General features: G+C 38.6%; 1 protein-coding gene and 1 long non-coding RNA gene across 3 annotated transcripts; one reads left to right on the top strand and one right to left on the bottom strand.

Moving 5' to 3' along the window:
- Window positions 1–9012: 9012 nt before the first annotated feature.
- On the bottom strand, window positions 9013–14568 carry LOC148970913 (uncharacterized). The gene is made up of 3 exons (XR_016147419.1): window positions 14430–14568; window positions 12262–12644; window positions 9013–9576 (listed from the first exon to the last, which is right to left on the bottom strand). It is a non-coding gene; the product is annotated as an uncharacterized LOC148970913 (long non-coding RNA).
- Window positions 14569–14735: 167 nt separating this feature from the next.
- LOC120483721 (proline-rich protein 15) lies at window positions 14736–17540 on the top strand. Of its 2 annotated transcripts, none has more exons than XM_089123131.1 (2): window positions 14736–14837; window positions 16011–17540. In XM_089123131.1, the coding sequence occupies exon 2, from the start codon at window positions 16040–16042 to the stop codon at window positions 16391–16393; it is 354 nt and encodes a 117-aa protein (XP_088979257.1). In that variant the 5' UTR covers window positions 14736–14837; window positions 16011–16039; the 3' UTR covers window positions 16394–17540. The 2 variants fall into 2 exon arrangements, with proteins under 2 accessions (XP_088979257.1, XP_088979258.1); XM_089123132.1 differs by having other exon boundaries at window positions 14753–14837; window positions 16029–17540.
- Window positions 17541–18361: the final 821 nt, after the last annotated feature.

An 18361-nucleotide genomic window follows, 5' to 3' on the forward strand; every position in this document is an offset into this window, starting at 1 on the left:
TGCAGTGTAACACAGTTTCTGTTCTCTCTAAAGCCCGGAACTTGTCCGCTCTCGTCGAGGTAAAAAGCTGCACTTGAACTCACCGAGAGAACTACAGCCAACTGACAGCTATAATGTGCGTTCTGCGCCTGTGTTTAATGAGCCAACTGTCTATTTCTGCAGATATATTAGTCTATATTCGTCATTCAAAAAGGAAAACCGACGCTGCCGGCTGCAGATACACATAACGTAAACAAAGCAGCGCGTGCTTAACGTTTAGAATATCAATCCTGCTAAACACTTTCTTTAAATAAGATTATGTTCATCCTAATTAAAGAAACGATGTGAAGTTGACATTTTAGTCACTGGCTTACTGATGCATAAACAGTATTAAAACAGTAAATAAACAGTGAAAACAGATTTTGAGAGAAAGATTAACTTACCTGTCTCCTGCCTGTTTGGACCAAAACTTTGGGAGTTGAGTCGGCGCATTTCCAGAGAAAATAAAATGAACCCATTTTTTCTTCAGAGGCGCGAATGAAGGAACTAAAAAATACTTTTGTGTTCATTTGTACATCCGAACCCTGAGCAACTGCCATGCTTCGCTCGTTTGCAAGCCATGATATCTCTCTAGGAAAAAATAAAATCACGCCTGCGCGTGTTCGTACTTCCTGTTCCTAGCTCGTTTTCTCATTGTTGGGCCAAATTCTCTGGGCAGGCAAAGCAGAGAAAGGGGAGTAACCTTTCCCCTATATGACGTTATATAGGGGGAGATTCAAGATCAGCGCGTCTGAGCTGCAGACGGATGCAGAGAAGAGAAAAATAGCCAAAGCTCGGTTTACACTGATTGAAAATTCTAGACACGAGGGGACCAAATACAGTCTAGGGGAACTCCTACCCTATCTCACGACCAATTCGTACGAATTCGTACGAGTGATTAAAAAGTGGCTAATTCGTACTAATTCGTACGACCTCACTCGTGCGAATTCATACGATTTGTCTAAACCCACGTGACGGTTATGTTTAGGGGCGGGGTCAGGGGTAGGTCATTCGTACGAATTCATACGAATTGGCCAATTCGTAAAATATGTACGATTTAGCAAAAATCGTACTAATTTGTACGACTGAGGTCGTATGAATTGTTACGAATTAGCCACCTCGTAAAATTCGTACGAATTCCCGTGAGATCGGGTTGGGAACTCATATTAATGTTAAAAAAACGTCAGAAAATTTCATGTCAGGGGACCTTTAAGGGATTTAAATAATCTTAAATTAACATGGAGATTTGTGAGAAAATCGGGACACGTGTCGGATTGCATCTCTGTCAGCAGCGGCTGATCTTAAAGTGCCATTAATGTTAATCAAAGAACAAAGGTAAGAGTGAATGACTCACTCAGACCTGGAGCCAGGAGGGTTTTATACCGGTAGCCTAATAATCATCAATAATAATCACCTATATTTTAACACATCTCCGGCAAACGGCTTCTTCACGCAAAAGAAAAACTCTCATAAAGCACAGTGAAATTCAGCGATATATGGCTTTTCCTGATGGATCGTGTTTGTTCCTTAAAGGATTAGTTCACTTTTGAAAAAACTTTTGCTGATAAATGACTCACCCCCATGTCATCCAAGATGTCCATGTCTTTCTTTCCTCAGTCGAAAAGAAATTAAGGTTTTTGATAAAAACATTCCAGGTTTTTCTCCTTATAATGGACTTCAATGGGAACCAGGTCCAACCGAGGTCCAAACGACAGTTAATAACAGTTTCAGATGCAGCTTCCAATGTCTTTAAACGACACCAAACGATGAATAAGGATCTTATCGTGCGAAACGATCGGTTATTTCAAAGCTTATTCCAAAAATGTAACTTTTCTAAGGACAAATGCTAGCCTTGTAATATATTGTGAGGCGCGTTTGCAATGTCACGTAATACGTAATTACGTTCAAAAGGTCACGGGCGACGTAGTGATCACTTTTTGGCAGGTAAAATGCTGCATTATAATGGTTGTATTGGCCCTTTACAGGTATTTTAATAGGTCAAAAGTACTGGGTGAGTAATAATCAGTCAGATTTAACCCTCATTAATATAAGCAACATTTCAGTGCAGAAATAACCTTTCAATCAATAAGTAGAGGCTTCAATCACTGAAGGTTGGTTGTAATAATGGTTGTACTGGGTGAGTGATGTTTATTTGCACGTTATGTCTGCTTGATCCACATAAAAGCAACTGCATTCGTAAAGTGAATGGGCGATACACCTGTAACACGTGGCGCGCGCTCCCGCGGCCGGCCATCAATCTTCGGCGGACCATCACTTTTCGGCTACGAGTCATTTGAAATACAATAAACGTACAAATAAATATTACAGATTAAAAAAAGATCAGAAATGTCGTCCAATTTTCTAATACTATAATTTGATGACAACAATACATTTGGAAAACAAAATACAGCCATTTCTGATTTTTTCTTTTAAACAAAAAACCAAGTTGCACCCTTTTTTAATAGCCATCTTTCATTCCGAAATAGAATAATGAATGAACGAAAAAGTACACGGTCCGTGCGTGTATTTTTTTAAATATATATTATTATATGGGGGGAAATGTGTATAAATATCGGTATCAGCCAAAATGAGTTTGCAAATATCGGCATATCGAATATCGGCCAAAATCCAATAATTTGCGTCCCTACCAAGTGTCTCACACTGCATTGCTTGCTTTGTTTATGAGTCGAGTTTTCCTTTACAAAGCAGATTGAGTTTGTTTGCAAATGCTGGATTTGTTTCTTTAATTATGGCACAATATTAATTCCATTGAATAACCCCTATTTCAAAAAAACAGTGGTGTGTTCCTGCATTAACTTGCAGATTCATTTTAAGCATAATATATGCCTGTGGTGAAGAGTAACTGAAAAGATTGTCTCTGATTCTTTTTGTTTGTTTATTACAGACTACTTCCAAAATCGTGTTTCCACATCTGAGATGAAGGAACGAAAAGAACGAAGTGGAATAAGAATAAGCTCTTCAAAAAACACAACTTCTCTGAATAATGTGGGGGAAGATGTATGCATGATTTGTAAATAAACACTTTAAATACATTGTCTAACTCTCAGCCTGTTATTTGAAATAAAATAAAAATAAAAATCACGTTATTTGTTGCATTGCAGTTTGAGACATTCACTGTTTTGTACCTTGATTCATTATTGCAGATGTGTGAACTTATTTGGGATATTCTGGTTGTATTTCGGTATTGTACAGCATTTTATTTGTATTGCATTTCAGTATTGTACTTTAGTCAAATTATGTATTGCAGTGCTTCCGCAGCTATATTGCAGTATTATTGTAGTACTACCGCAGTTATATTGCAGGACTACCGCAGTTATATTGCAGATCTACCGCAGTTATATTGTAGTACTACTGCACTTATATTGCAGAACTACCGCAGTTATATTGCAGTATTATTGTAGTACTACTGCAGTTATATTGCAGTACTACCGCAGTTATATTGCAGTATTATTGTAGTACTACCGCAGTTATATTGCAGTATTATTGTAGGACTACCGCAGTTATATTGCAGTATTATTGTAGTACTACTGCAGTTATATTGCAGTATTATTGTAGTACTACTGTGCTTATATTGCAGTACTACCGCAGTTATATTGCAGTATTATTGTAGTACTACCGCAGTTATATTGCAGTATTATTGTAGTACTACTGCAGTTATATTGCAGTATTATTGTAGTACTACTGTGCTTATATTGCAGTACTACCGCAGTTATATTGCAGTATTATTGTAGTACTACCGCAGTTATATTGCAGTATTATTGTAGTACTACTGCAGTTATATTGCAGTATTATTGTAGTACTACTGCACTTATATTGCAGAACTACCGCAGTTATATTGCAGGATTATTGTAGTACTACTGCGCTTATATTGTAGTACTACCGCAGTTATATTGCAATATTATTGGAGTACTACTGCAGTTATATTGCAGTATTATTGTAGTACTAATGCAGTTATATTGCAGTATTATTGTAGTACTTCTGCAGTTATATTGCAGTATTACTGCAGTTATATTGCAATATTATTGGATTACTACTGTAGTTATATTGCAGTATTATTGTAGTACTACTGCAGTTATATTGCAGTATTACCGCAGTTATATTGCAATATTATTGGAGTACTACTGCAGTTATATTGCAGTAGTATTGTAATACTACCGCAGTTATATTGCAGTATTATTGTAATACTACCGCAGTTATATTGCAGTATTATTGTAATACTACTGCAGTTATGTTGCAGTTCTACTGCAGTTGTACTCCAACTACTGTATACTGCAATAATGCAGTTTTTTCGTGTCCAAAAAACTGCATTTTCTACATGCAGTATTACTTCTAAAAAAACTGCAGTAATTTTTTGTAATGATGAGTGAAAGTGTGAATTGTTTTCATTTCTGTCTGTCTGCAGGATTTTTAGCGCTTGCAACTGTGTATATGAAGAGTTCAGATGCAAAAGCCTCTAAATGCCATTTGAAATTTTCTTCTTTAATGATGATTTTTGTCGATCTTGTATATTTAAGTTCAGTAATTTCACTTAAATTACAATTAATAGGTAATTATCATTGCCATTTAAGTGAAATCACTCAACTTAAATAAACAAGTTCGACAAAAATCATCATTAAAGAAGAAAATTTCAAATGGCATTTAGAGGCTTTTGCATCTGAACTCTTCATATCTCTGTATCGGTATTCGTGAGAACAAGAGAAAAAGGGGGAGAAGAGGAAAAGAGATTTGAGGGGTTGACAAGAGCAGCAGCTGGTTGGGTCATTAAGTTCTTTAACCTAGATCTGCTCTAGACTTTAACTCTGTACTGCCCTTTACGCAGTATGAGTGAGTGCGTGTTTATTCTGTAGATTTAATGCACAAAAAAATTACTTTATGTATTAATAACTTCTGACACAGTTTAATGCATGCATTTTCAACTTTTGGCATCATGCAAAATCCTTCAGGTGACAGTTCATCCAAAAAAACTGTGTTTTAAAATTTAAATAATTTACTTAACTTTATGTCGTTTAATGACTGAAAGAATGACAAAAGAAGACAACCAACATACAATGAAAAAAATCCATGTATTTTTTTAATCCCCAAAAAACCTAAACACTCTCAATAATCAGGGGCCTGTTTCAGAAAGGAGGTTAAGTGAAAACTCTGAGTATGTTAACCCTGATATAAGGGTAACTCTGAGTTTTCTGTTTCAGAAAGGGGGGTATGTTAAACCCGAAAAAGCAGAGTAAGTCAAGCCCGTTTCTGAAAGAGAGGTAACTTCTACTCTGAGTCAGTTACCATGGTAATTTACTCTGTGAACCTAAGGTCGAGAGCAGGTTTTCTTCAGTAAACCCAGAGTTTCTTGCGGTCTCCTCCCCATTTTTTAATAGGAAGTGCTATTTAACCTCTTAACTGTCACCCCCCCTTTTTTGAATAGACATGAAAATGCACATTTCGAACTTAAATGGTTGTAATTCAAGAATGCTTTGCAATATTAGACATATGATTGGTCTTGTTTTAAAGAAGACATTTGGCAGATTTTTGTAGAAGTGAAATAAATTAAGAAAGTGAAACAGAAAAAAAGTTATAGAAGTTTGAGTTTATGGAAATGTACAATGTAAAAATATTAATTATTCATATTTTACATAAAATATATATTTTCAAAACCTGGGCTACTCTAAAACGGCAGAAAGATCAAAGCCAAAAATCTGAACAAGTTGTGTTTCAAATTTTAGGTTGAAATCTCAAAAAATGAGCTTTCAGTAAGATTTTGTTTGAGCGCAGTACCAAACTTTTTCACTAGGGCACAATCAGACTCCATTACTGCCCATATAAGGGCGCCTGCATTTCCATTGGTGTTTTGAGTGATATGAACCATTATTTTCACAATTTTCATACAATTTCTGAAGTAGAGATCCTATTCAGAAGTAGTATGGGAAGTTTGGCAGATTTTAAAATTAATTGAACCTCTAAGAAACACATACAAAGAACACGCATGTAAGTCATAGCTAGCTGCCACGTCACAAATGGTGAATTTATTATTTTTTTTTTCTTGATATTTCAAACTTTTCAGACCTTTTTTTTCCAATATAATTGAATGGATTCTATCTTTTGAACTTTTGGCATGAAAACAAACTGAGGTATCTACCATTTTTTCATGATTTTTCATGTTTACTGCTATTTTAAAATAAAGGTCTGAACACGCCTTATGAGTATGAAAATATTCTTGTTGCATATTGATAAATTATGGCTCCTCTGTAATATATTTTGAAAATCAGTCACCAAATATGGAAACTAGAGATTGTAAGCTTTCAAATGATATATAGTTTGTCAATATTATTTAAGGTGTTTACTAAGATATTATTGTTTTAAAAATATAGTGGCAAACGTCCCACCTGTGGGACGGTGACAGTTCACCAACAATAATACTAAAATGTATTTACACATTCTTTAAGGAATATATTGTTTGTCCATGGTTTAATTGACTAAATCTGTTTTGCAGCACTTTGCCAAAAAATAAAAGGATTAAAATGTTTGCTAAACTTTTATTTGATTAGCACCGTTTTCGATAAAAATTGGAATAAAAAACATTTAATAGAACTCAATTATTTTTCAAACATAATTTAATAAGTTATTAATGATAAAAAATAAGATGTTAATCTTATTCATAATCAATTATTGAAGTTAGTTGATTAGATATGTTTTATTGAACAAATGTTTAATTTATTTAACTGTCATTTTAACTGATGATAATAATAACCGTAATTTAATAATGCAGTTTATATATTTAATAATTGTTTAATAAACCGTGATATTTTCTGAGACAGTTCTCATACTGTGAAACTCTCATACATTACAACCCCACATGGAAGAGCAAATTTTACTCATGTTTTAAATTAACTATACTTTTTACTTGAGTAGATTTTTAGACTGGTATTTTTACTTGATGTAACCCATGTTGAAATATGACATAAATAAGAATAAATAGTTTAAAAGCTGCATAAATAAGTAAATTCATCAGAGTTAATTAAAAATGTCAATAAAATAATTTAATGTTTAAAACACACAGTTTCTCATGCCACAGTGGTTGGTGAACAGTATAACAACAATAACCACAGCAGCACCTCCTTGTCACTGTGATTTAACATTAGGTTTCATGACTATTAAACACTACAGCTGTTTTTGTTTTATTCAAATACTGTAACTTTGTTAAGGCTTGAAAGAAACAAACCAACAACATTGTAACAGCCACAGATGGAGAGAAGTATCAGTTGTTCTCCATGTTACCAGTGAAAAGGGATACATATGGAAAAACTTAACCTTTACACCAAGAGATGTGAAGGGGGAGAGAGAAACTGAGTGAGTGAGAGGGAGAGAGAGGGGGGGGGGGCTGCAAGCAGCTCTTGTTGAGTTTGATGTTCCACATTATTGCGCTTTACCAAATGATTCCTTTCATCTCTTTACTCTTTTTAGATAACACGAATACACGCAAAAAATAACTAAAACAAATCTAAGATTTTAAATAATGCTGATAAGAATCAAAAAAGTACACAGGCTTCAAGATGCTGTTTCTTTTGCCAGTGGGTGTTTTGCACAGTGATTTGCTGAGTAAATGCAAGCAGTGCCATCTGCTGGTTTCTATTTATTTATTTATTTATTTTTTTTTGTATAGTTTTGACACATTTAGCATGGCTGAACAATGACAAAAAACAACATTATAATCATCTTTGAGGTTTTGTAAGGATAAAAAAAAAATGTTAATAAAAAGCTACCGATGATGTTTGTACCTATAGGATGCTTCTGGACTCAATTGTTGTGAAAAACAGCTGTATTTTTGTTGTAAAAACAGCTATTTAAATGGCATTGGTCTTCCCATAGAAATGGCAAGTATGTATGCAAAGTATGCAGTGAGGTAAAATGCTTTTAATTTGACATTTTCTCTTTGATGATTTTCTCTTTTGAATTTGATGATTTTCCCCCAATACAAATAATATAACCAGCATCACAATATAAGTGAAAAGTTGAATAGCAGCACTCTACAAGTCTAAACTCTACAAGTCTAAACTCTACAAGTTTGTTTAAAACCTGAGGATCATGTTCTCCAGCATGGTTTGAGATGATCCCAAATGCTTGAGCAGTTAATCAAATAAAAAAGTTCTGACAGAATCATCATAAACGTTTCCTAATTCCATATTACATTTTTAATTTAAATTAAAAATCACAATGGTATAACATTTCCACACTAGTACATGATCGTGCAAAAATACAGATGACACACACACACACACACAGTAAGCACATTGTACAGTGGCTGTTTCCGAATGAAGAGACCCACTCTACCAGTCCAACAGGCTGTCTTTCTCTATCTTTTCTTCCTCTCTCATGCTCAAAGAGAAAGAGAGAGAAAAGACAGACAGAGGGAGTGGTCACACAGAAAGCGAGATAGCATATTTCAGCTACGACCTTTTTGTTTTGATGTCCATTTGACATAAAACACCAAGAGGCAAACATTGAATGGTGTATGTAACTACTTCAGCAATGTATGAGTACATCTGCAGGCAAGTGATGGAACACACACACACACACACACACACACACACACATACAATACACACACAAACACACACACACACACACACACACACACACACACACACACACACACACACACACACACACACACACACACACACACATATATATATATATGTATATATATATATATATGAAGAGTTCAGATGCAAAAGCCTCTAAGTGCCATTTGAAATTTTCTTCTAGAATGATCATTTTTATCAAGCTTGTATATTTAAGTTCAGTGATTTCACTTAAATGTCAATGATAATTACCTATTAATTGTTATTTAAGTGAAATTACTGAACTTAAATATACAAGTTTGATAAAAATCATCATTAAAGAAGAAAATTTCAAATGGCATTTAGAGGCTTTTGCATCTGAACTCTTCATATATATATACATAAGTTTTGCACACTTGTACCTAATTTATTACAGAATAGGTCTATACAAAATATCAAAGCAGCAAAATATTGATGGTACAGATTTTCTCAGAACTACCTTTCTGATACACTTTTCCATTATTTTTAGATAGATAGATGGATGTGCATTTTGTGATTAAAAGGTGCAGTGTATATTACTGTAATTGTAATGTGTTTATGTATGACAAGTGGTTTCGATCCCTATGGAAGAAAGGGAGTCCCTCAAGTATGCAGCCGGGCTGGTGACATAAAAATATGCTGTAAACACTTCATGGACAGCCTCTCGGTCAAATAATGATACTGTGGAAATCACATTCTTGGATTTCCTTTTTTTTCATTCTCACTCTCATTCTTTCTCTTTGTTCCACATGTACACAGAAAAGTTGAGAAATTCTTATGAGTGACATTCCTCACCCGGTGCTCACATACTATTTCAGATGGCATTCCTTGGTTGGTGGTGTAGAGAAACTGAGAGAAATTCCAGACCATTCCACCTCTGACCCATTCCGTTGTCTTCTGAAACCAGGAGATTTCATCTGCGTTTCAGGTGAACCCTGCAGGCCACCTAGCAAAGAGAGTCGGCTCAATTTTTTCAAACATCTTACGATGCTGATTTAAATATATTCACATTTAAAGAATTAAATCAGCATTGTAATGGTAAAGTTTGAATCGATGTAGTTAAAAATGAGCAAAAATCCAATATTAAAAGATTGTTGAAATTATAGTATTTTATTAAATATCATAGCTTCCAAAACTGTATTTTTGTCTTTAAGTACTTCAAATAAAATGAGCATTTTACTAATCATTATCTGTATTTTACCTTTTTTAAGAAACTTTTTTTTAAAAGAATAGGACAACAAAAATCTAATTGCAGGCATGTCATGCTCAATACTCTTGCCTTCAAAGTTTTGAAGCTTTGTGGCTCACCACCTGCAGGAAGAACCGTAAGGGGCCGGTGCTGAGAGGATTCGGGTGGGAGTCGAAAGCAGGGGAAACTAGGAAACTAGTCTAGGGACATGGAACGTCACCTCGCTGGTGGGGAAGGAGACAGAGATTGTGAGTGAGGTTGAGAGGTTCCGAGTAGAGATAGTCTGGATCACCTCTACGCATGGTTTGGGCTCTGGAACCACACTCCTTGAGAGAGGATGGACTCTTCACCACTCTAGAGTTGCCCATGGTGAGAGGCGACGGGCTGGTGGGGGCATCAGCTCAGCCACCATGCGTTGGAGTTTACTCCATTTAACGAGAGGGTCGTTTCCCTGTCCCAACGGGTCAGGGATAGTTCTCTCTCTGTCGTTTGTGCCTATACGGGCCAAACAGCAGTGCAGAGTACCCGGCCTTCTTGGGGTCTCTGGGAGGGGTGCTGGAAGGTGCTCTGACTGGGGACTCCATCATTCTACTGGGGGACTTCAACGCTCATGTGGGCAGCGACAGTGACACATGAAGGGGTGTGATTGGGAGGAACGGCCCACCTGACCTGAACCCGAGAGGTATTCAGTTATTGAACTTCTGTACAAGTCAGTTTGTCCATGACGAACACCATGTTCAAGCATAAGGGTGTCCATTAGTGCACGTGGCACTAGGACACCCTAGGCCATAGGTCAGTGATCAACTTTGTGGTTGTTTCATCTGACCTGCGGCCGTATGTCTTGGACACTCGGGTGAAGAGAGGGGCAGAGCTCTCAACTTATCACCACCTACTGACATAGTGACAAGCGTACTGTCAGGGTCTGCTGGGAACGTTTGGTAGGAGTCTCCTGTCAGAGAGATCTTCAACTCCCACCTCCGGCAGAGCCTCGACCAGATCCCGAGGGAGGCTGTAGATATTGAGTCCGAGAGGACCATGTTCTCCACCTTCACTGTCGAAGCGGCTGCTCAGAGCTGTGGCCATAAGGTCTCCAGTGCCTGTAGAGGCGGCAATCCCTGAACCCGGTGGTGGACACCAGAAGTAAAGGATGCCATAAAGCTGAAGGAGGAGTCCTATTGGGCCTGGTTGGCTTGTGGGACCCCTGAGGCAGCTGACTGGTACTGGCAGGCCAAGCGGACTGCAGCCCGGTTGGGAGGAGTTTGGTGAGGCCATGGAGAAGGACTATCGGCTGGCCTTGAAGAGATTCTGGCAAACTGGCCTCAGAAGAGGAAAGCAGTGCCCTACCAACAGTGTTTACAGTAGAGGTGGGCAGCTGTTGACCTCAACTGGGGATATCGTCGGACGGTGGAAGAAATACTTCAAGGATCTCCTTGATCCCGCCGTCACGTCTTCCATTGAGGAAGCAGAGGCTGAGGGCTCAGAGGTGGACTCATCCATCACACTAGCTGAAGTCACCGAGGTAGTCAAGAAACTCAACGGGCGTGGATGAGATCCGCCCTGAGTACCTCAAGTCTCTGGATGTTTTGGGGCTGTTTTGGCTCTGCAGCATCACATGGCGGTCAGGGACAGTGCCTCTGACCGGGGTGGTAGTCCCTCTTTTTACGAAGGGGGACTGGAGGGTGTGTTCCAACTAAAGGGGGAATCACACTTCTCAGCCTCCCTGGGAATATCTATGCTAGGGTACTGGAGAGGAGAATACGGCCGACAGTGGAACCTCTGATACAGGAGGAACAGTGTGGCTTTTGTCCGGGCCGTGGAACACTGGACCAGCTCTACACGCTGGGTGCTGGAGGGTTCATGGGAGTTTGCCCAACCAATCCACATGTGCTTTCTGGATTTGGTGGCCTGTGGAGGGTGCTCCGGGAGTGTGGGGTCTGGGGTCCTTTGCTAAGGGCTGTCTGGTCCCTGTATCACCGAAGCAGGAGCTTGGTATGCAGTAAGTCAGACTTCTTCCCGGTGCATGTTGGACTCCGGGAGGGCTGACCTTTGTCGCCGGTTCTGTTCATAATTTTTATTAACAGAATTTCTAGGCGCAGCCAGGGGCTGGAGGGTGTCAGGTTTGGGCACCATGTGATTTCATCTCTGCTCTTTGCGGATGATGTTGTCATGTTCCACCCTCCAGACCAGTACCTTCAGCATGCACTGGGACGGCTTGCAGCCGAGTGTGAAGCAGCTGGGATGAAAATCAGCACCTCCAAATCTGAGGCCATTGCCCACTTCAGGTTGGTGGAGAGATCCTGCCTCAAGTGGAGGAGTTTAAGTATCTTGGGTTTTGTTTACGAGTGAGGGAAGGATGGAATGGGAGATTGACAGATGGATCGGTGCAGCTTCGACAGTAATGTGGTGAAGGATTTACCAGTCAATGTATGTTCCTACTCTCACCTATGGTCATGACCGAAAGGAGAAGATCCCGGACACAGGTGGCCGAAATGAGCTTTCTCTGCAGGGTGGCTAGGTGATCCCTTAGAGATAGGATGAGAAGCTCAGCCACTTGGGAGGAGCTCAGTGTAGAGCCGGTGCTCCTCCACATCGAGAGGGTTCAGCTGAGGTGGCTCGTGCATCTGTTCCGGATGCCTCCTGGATGCCTTCCTGGGAAGGTGTTCCGGGCATGTCCCACTGGGAGGAGACCCAGGGAAGACCCAGGACACTCTGGAGGAACTATGTCTCCCGGCTGGCCTGGGAACTCCTCGGTGTCCCCCCGGAAGAGATGGAGGAAGTGTCTAGGAAAAGGGAAGTCTGGGCATCTCAGCTTAGGCTGGGTCACCCTGGATGGATGGATATAAAACTAGAGGTCATATAAGTAGATTTTCCAGTAGTAAATGCATTATAATCACTTATTGTCATAACTGCAGAGACATGATAGTTAAGATCCAAATGCAGCTTTAATAGGGACAATCCAGACATGTAATCCAATAAACAGGCAAAGGTCAAATTCACAGGTAGGCAGTCCAAACAAACAAAACAGGCAGGGGTCAGAGGCAGAAGAATGATACAAAGAACAGGCAGGAAATCCAAAAACCAGGAGAAAGGAAACCAGGGAGAAACGCTCAAGAATGAAGTGTAACAACATACAAAATGTCACCGTGAGTGAATGAGTGAACAAGGATTAAATTACCTGAGACTAACAGGGTAATGAGACCCAGGTGAAAGCAATCAGTGATAATGAGTCTGGGCTGTGAGTTTTTGGTAATGTAGTTTGTGAAGGAGTGATAATAGTCTGTGTGGAGTCCCCTCAGGTAGCTCTCAAGGGCACTCCAACTGGTGACATTACACTTATTATCAATGCTATTTAACATCAAATGATTGCAATTTGATATTAAATATTACAAAACTCCTCTATTAACCCTATTATGGGCTTCAGGGCTGAAATGGTTAAAGCGGCATTACTAAAAATGAAAAGGTTGCTATGGAAATGCACTCACTTAATGCTCAAATCTATGTTTATCTTTCAGTTGCAAATGTAATTTATATTTATTGTTTATCTGTGATTATCTTTGTTAAAAAGAGAGGAAGACACAAATTGATACTGAAAGAGATAGGCTACTTAACAAATTATAATGTGTCGTAAATCTTGATGGTTCACTTTTTATGTACCAGCATGTGTGTAGTGACTGTTCTGTAAAAACTGGCATCATTCCACACTTCCGTTTAACACTAAACTCTTACTTCAGGACAAGCTGGGAGTTTCAATGTTGCAAGACCTCAAGGGATTCCCTCAAACAATGCCAGTACCATGAGACTGCCTACAAATGATATGTATATTGATACTGTCTTGGATTGTTCAGCTCTGAAATGTCTTTGTCTTAAACATTTTTTAATGCAGAATTTTACGAGGTGGCTAATTCGTAACAATTCATACGACCTCAGTCGTACAAATTAGTACGATTTTTGCTAAATCGTACATATTTTACGAATTGGCCAATTCGTATGAATTCGTACGAATGACCTACCCCTGACCCCGCCCCTAAACATAACCGTCACGTGGGTTTAGACAAATCGTATGAATTCGCACGAGTGAGGTCGTACGAATTAGTACGAATTAGCCACTTTTTAATCACTCGTACGAATTCGTACGAATTGGTCGTGAGATAGGGTAGCTTCCACCACAGTTGTGACACCATTAGTTGGTTATTCACAATAACGTGGTGTCAAACATAAAACAAGTCACTGTTCTATCCTACACACTGCATTCTATATTCATGTGGGGCTATAAGAATGACAGCCTTTCCATTGTCATTTCTGTAACATTTAAGACCGGCATGTGGCATCACTCCACTCGTGGGAACACTACTCTTCTATGTGAAGCTGATAGCCTATTGCCTTTGTTTGTGCAATATGAAATTGTTTAAGCAACAGTGACGATTAATTTCGAGCTTGTCTATCAATAGACATTGACATAGTTGTGGGTTTGGTTCGTTTGTTTAGGTCACACAAGAATGCTCCCCACCTTGAAAAAAAAATGTGAAAAAAAAGTTTCACTGAAGAAAACTCAACTCGCTGTTCGCTGCCACGGCAACCGTAAGTCCAACCTACCTCCATAGTAGAATTACCTGAATCCTCCTCACGTGACCGATCCCCAGACCGGTCGACTAATCAGAAGAGAGGACAGGTGCACTCATTGTAGTTTCGGAGGTGGAATCTCGGTGCTTTTGTAAACTGCGACGGCACTATAAAGTCGTTCACGTAAGTTCAAATTGTGCGTGGTGTGTTCAGAACCTCCTCCAGGTTATGTTGGGCAAAGGATGATGTTACACGTTCGCAGAGAAAAAAAGATATCCTTTCATTCGAGTTATGCGTAAAACTGCGTCTCAGAGACTGAAGTCTTCGGATAAGTGGGATTGAAAGATGATTTTCACGCACTGTGATTTCTTCTGAGGATTCAGCGTCTCTGTCTCAACACCTTTCATTTAGAGGAACCTCGGGCAGCGTTTATCTTGTTCTCATCATTTTCTGTCCAGGTGAGTCGCTCAGGCTGATGATCAGGTTCGTTGTTTTGGCATGAATCATCACCTGTAAAATACTCTCTTGGGGTTATGGCGCTCTAAACCTGTTCTGCATCGCAGGGCAATTATCCTTGTTTGTCATGTATCACGTGACGCTCAGTATTGATCTTTGTATGAAGTTATTAAAAAATATGTACAAAATTTCATATGACTTGAATAGTTATTCTATTTCAATTTCTGAATCAAAAGTCATTTGGATTTCTTTGTTCCTAAATTATAAGATGTCAATGCATCTTATAATTCTCCAGATCTCTTTGGAGGTTTAAAAACGAACAAAAATAAAAAAATAAACATAATCAAACGTTTGCATAAATAGTTTGGAATAATGTTTTATTATGATTTATTATTATTTCTTAAAAAAACAGTAAAGCACTTTTGATGTAATTGGTGTAATCCACATGAAGGAAGCCGTATTGTTGTCATGTGACAAAATCCTACCCCATGGCCATACCCCTGTATATAAACAAGTAGGCTAAGGACACACACACACACACACACACACACACACACACACACACACACACACACACACACACACACACACACACACACACACACACACACACACACACACACACACACACACACACACACACACACACACACACACACACACACACACACACACACGCACACACACACGCATGCAAAATATAGCCTATGCAATATAATAATTTTATAGGCCTTGCAGGCTTATAGCCTATTATAATGAGCTATTTCTATCTGTCAAAATTCTGTTTTGATAGAATATGGTATACGCATTCTTATGAAACCGACATGAATGAAAAGTTTACATTTTTAAAAGTTTTCTCCATCTTGGACATCTCATTGACCCCTAAGCAATTTCCATTTTTGAATATATGGATCCAGTGAAGGGTGGAGATGTAGGCCAGGCTATTTCAGTAAAGCATACTAAATCTATTACAGATAAAATATCTCGGATTACACTGCGTTGTTGTTATTCCTGAATAGACATGCTGTAGCTATTGTTGTTCTTACGTCATATGGCGTCATAAGCGTGGGTTAATAACAATTAAAATGCTGCTACACCTAAATATAGCTAGTAGCCTATAGGCGTTTCAATTTTTATGTTGAAGTAGTAAATTGATTGTGCTTGTGTATTGATAGGCTATATTATCTGGTTAGATAATCTCACAATGACGGAGAAAACAGCCCCCTGGTGGAGGTCTTTCGTGGGCAAGAGGAGAAAAACAGCCAGAGAATCGGCAGCGATCCTGGAACGAGACCTACACCAGGAGCCGGACCAACAACCCACTTCACCCACAGATCCAGCGAAAGAAGCAGGCAACTGCCTGGATAGCGACGAAACTTATGACGACTCCGCTGTTCAGCCAACTTTCAACGAGCTCTCCAATCGCCGTAATCTCCTTGTGTCCCGCTCCGGTCGCTTCAAAGAGAAACGGAAGACACGCGCGAGTCTTCCACAGAGCAACGAAGGTGATGTGAAACCTGCAGCTGTCAAATCCTCTGACGTTCAATCAACGCACTGACTGCACCCTCGGTTTACACCTGATGGTAGAGCACGAAATACGGCACTACCTCCTGACTGACACTTTTGAACATTTTGACTCATGAATGCACTTAGGACCTATTATGAAGTTAAGGGTATAAACTCTTTGAATAGCCTAAATTATCCATATCACGGAAGCTTTTTCCAAATCCTGGAAATAATGACATTTTCCTGCTGAAAGTCTCTTAGCCTATAGTCAGGCTTATCATTTTGGAGGTTTTAAAGGGATTTTCTGGGAGACTAACGTGACCGCCAGAAAAAGACCAGAAAACCATGAGCTGTTTTCCCCTCAACAGGGTTATAGTATCTTTTTGATAGTTTATATAGTCTATATATATATATATTTTGTGAAGGATATAGTCTACAACATAGTTCTTAAAACTTTGTCATGTGTAATTGCACTGTTTTGTGGTGTTACTGCAATGAAGGAATTTACATTAGAAGGATTTAGAAGCAATTATTTTAATGGTATTCTGTGCACATTTTTGGCATGACTTAGAACTGTTTTAATGTTTCTGGATGTGTGCGGCAGACTTTTTTGTTTTTGTTTGAGGGGGTTGGGGTGGTGATCCTATCCATCCAGAATCAAAGGCTATTTATGCCATGATAGTCATCCATTAGACATCAGATCCAACAAGCCATGCATTTTTTTTTGTGTAGTTTGTTTTATTGAATCCAGGATACCTTGATACCACTGCGAAAGTAGTTGTGCTAGACAAACCAAAGACTCTATTCTTATAATATGTTTAGTTAAATATCTAAAGCTATAACAGAGCAATCAAGAAATGTAATGTAACAATATGATAAGCTGTTAGTTTTGCAAAAAGTGAGTATATCAACCTTGAATTCTAAATCAAATCCGACCCTGATTACTTGGGTTAAAAAAACTGTGATCAAGCTATATGAGATCTTATCATGTTCTCTTAAATTATGAGCAAAGCTGTAATAGATTTGTGTCCATAAAATATAACCAAAAAAAGAAAAAAATGCATCAATGAAAATTTAGCCAAGGTTTCAGTGCAATAGGCAAGTTTACAATACTTTGGTTTTATGCATTGGTTTGCCAAATTCAGCTTTGGGAAGTGTTACCACATCAGATTTAAATAAACAAATGATTTTCAATTAAATGCGTCCATTTGTTCTGCTGAAGTGTTACTGCAGTGCAATGTGGTTACGTGTATGGCTACGTCAGTGTTTGTTATGGGTGGAGTAAACCGAGAGCAATTGGTCATTATTAGAGTTACAGTATTTGAAACTGTGCTATAATGTTCGTCACCTCGCCTGAGGCCGTCATCTTTAACCTCATCAACCCTGTGTCTCAACATTCCTCCCTCTTAAAGGACAGGTTCCTCACAGGGAGTGAGAATATCTATTCTGTCTTTCCCTAATGTAGAAAATATTACATATAGGCCTAATTTGCATGCATTTGAGTATAAATCAGATCTTTCTTGTCAGAAATTAGGCCTAGTTGTGACTGTTAGTGTCGTTGCTTATAGTTCTTTTTCAGTAGCTGATTTGATTTTCACTCAATGAAACATTCAAATACTGTTTTGACCCCATTTCTGATTAAATCTGGTTTGGAGGTCATCTTTAATTAACCATGCCTCTACTACACACACAAACACAACCTTGTCAGAAACTACCACTAGAGAGCGATCTGGTCGCGCACAGCTTTCAGTATAGCCTACATACAGCCATCTGAAGTAGCCAACCATAAAACATTTATTGTGCTGTTAAACTACTATTACAGGCATTGACCTTTTATTTTTATTTTTATTCTATTTTAATTATAGACCCTTGACAAAGTATCTCTATACATGCATTTTTATGAACGTTGTCTGGTTTAGAATTGTAAATAATAAAAGATATGAAACAGCAAGGCTTATGGTCAAGACAACGAGACAACCTCCCAACACGAAGCCTGCGTAGGCTATGTTGTTTTTTGCAC

The sequence above is a fragment of the Pimephales promelas genome, chromosome 18, assembly GCF_988280905.1.
Source record: "Pimephales promelas chromosome 18, fPimPro1.hap1.1, whole genome shotgun sequence".
Classification (NCBI taxonomy): domain Eukaryota; kingdom Metazoa; phylum Chordata; class Actinopteri; order Cypriniformes; family Leuciscidae; genus Pimephales; species Pimephales promelas.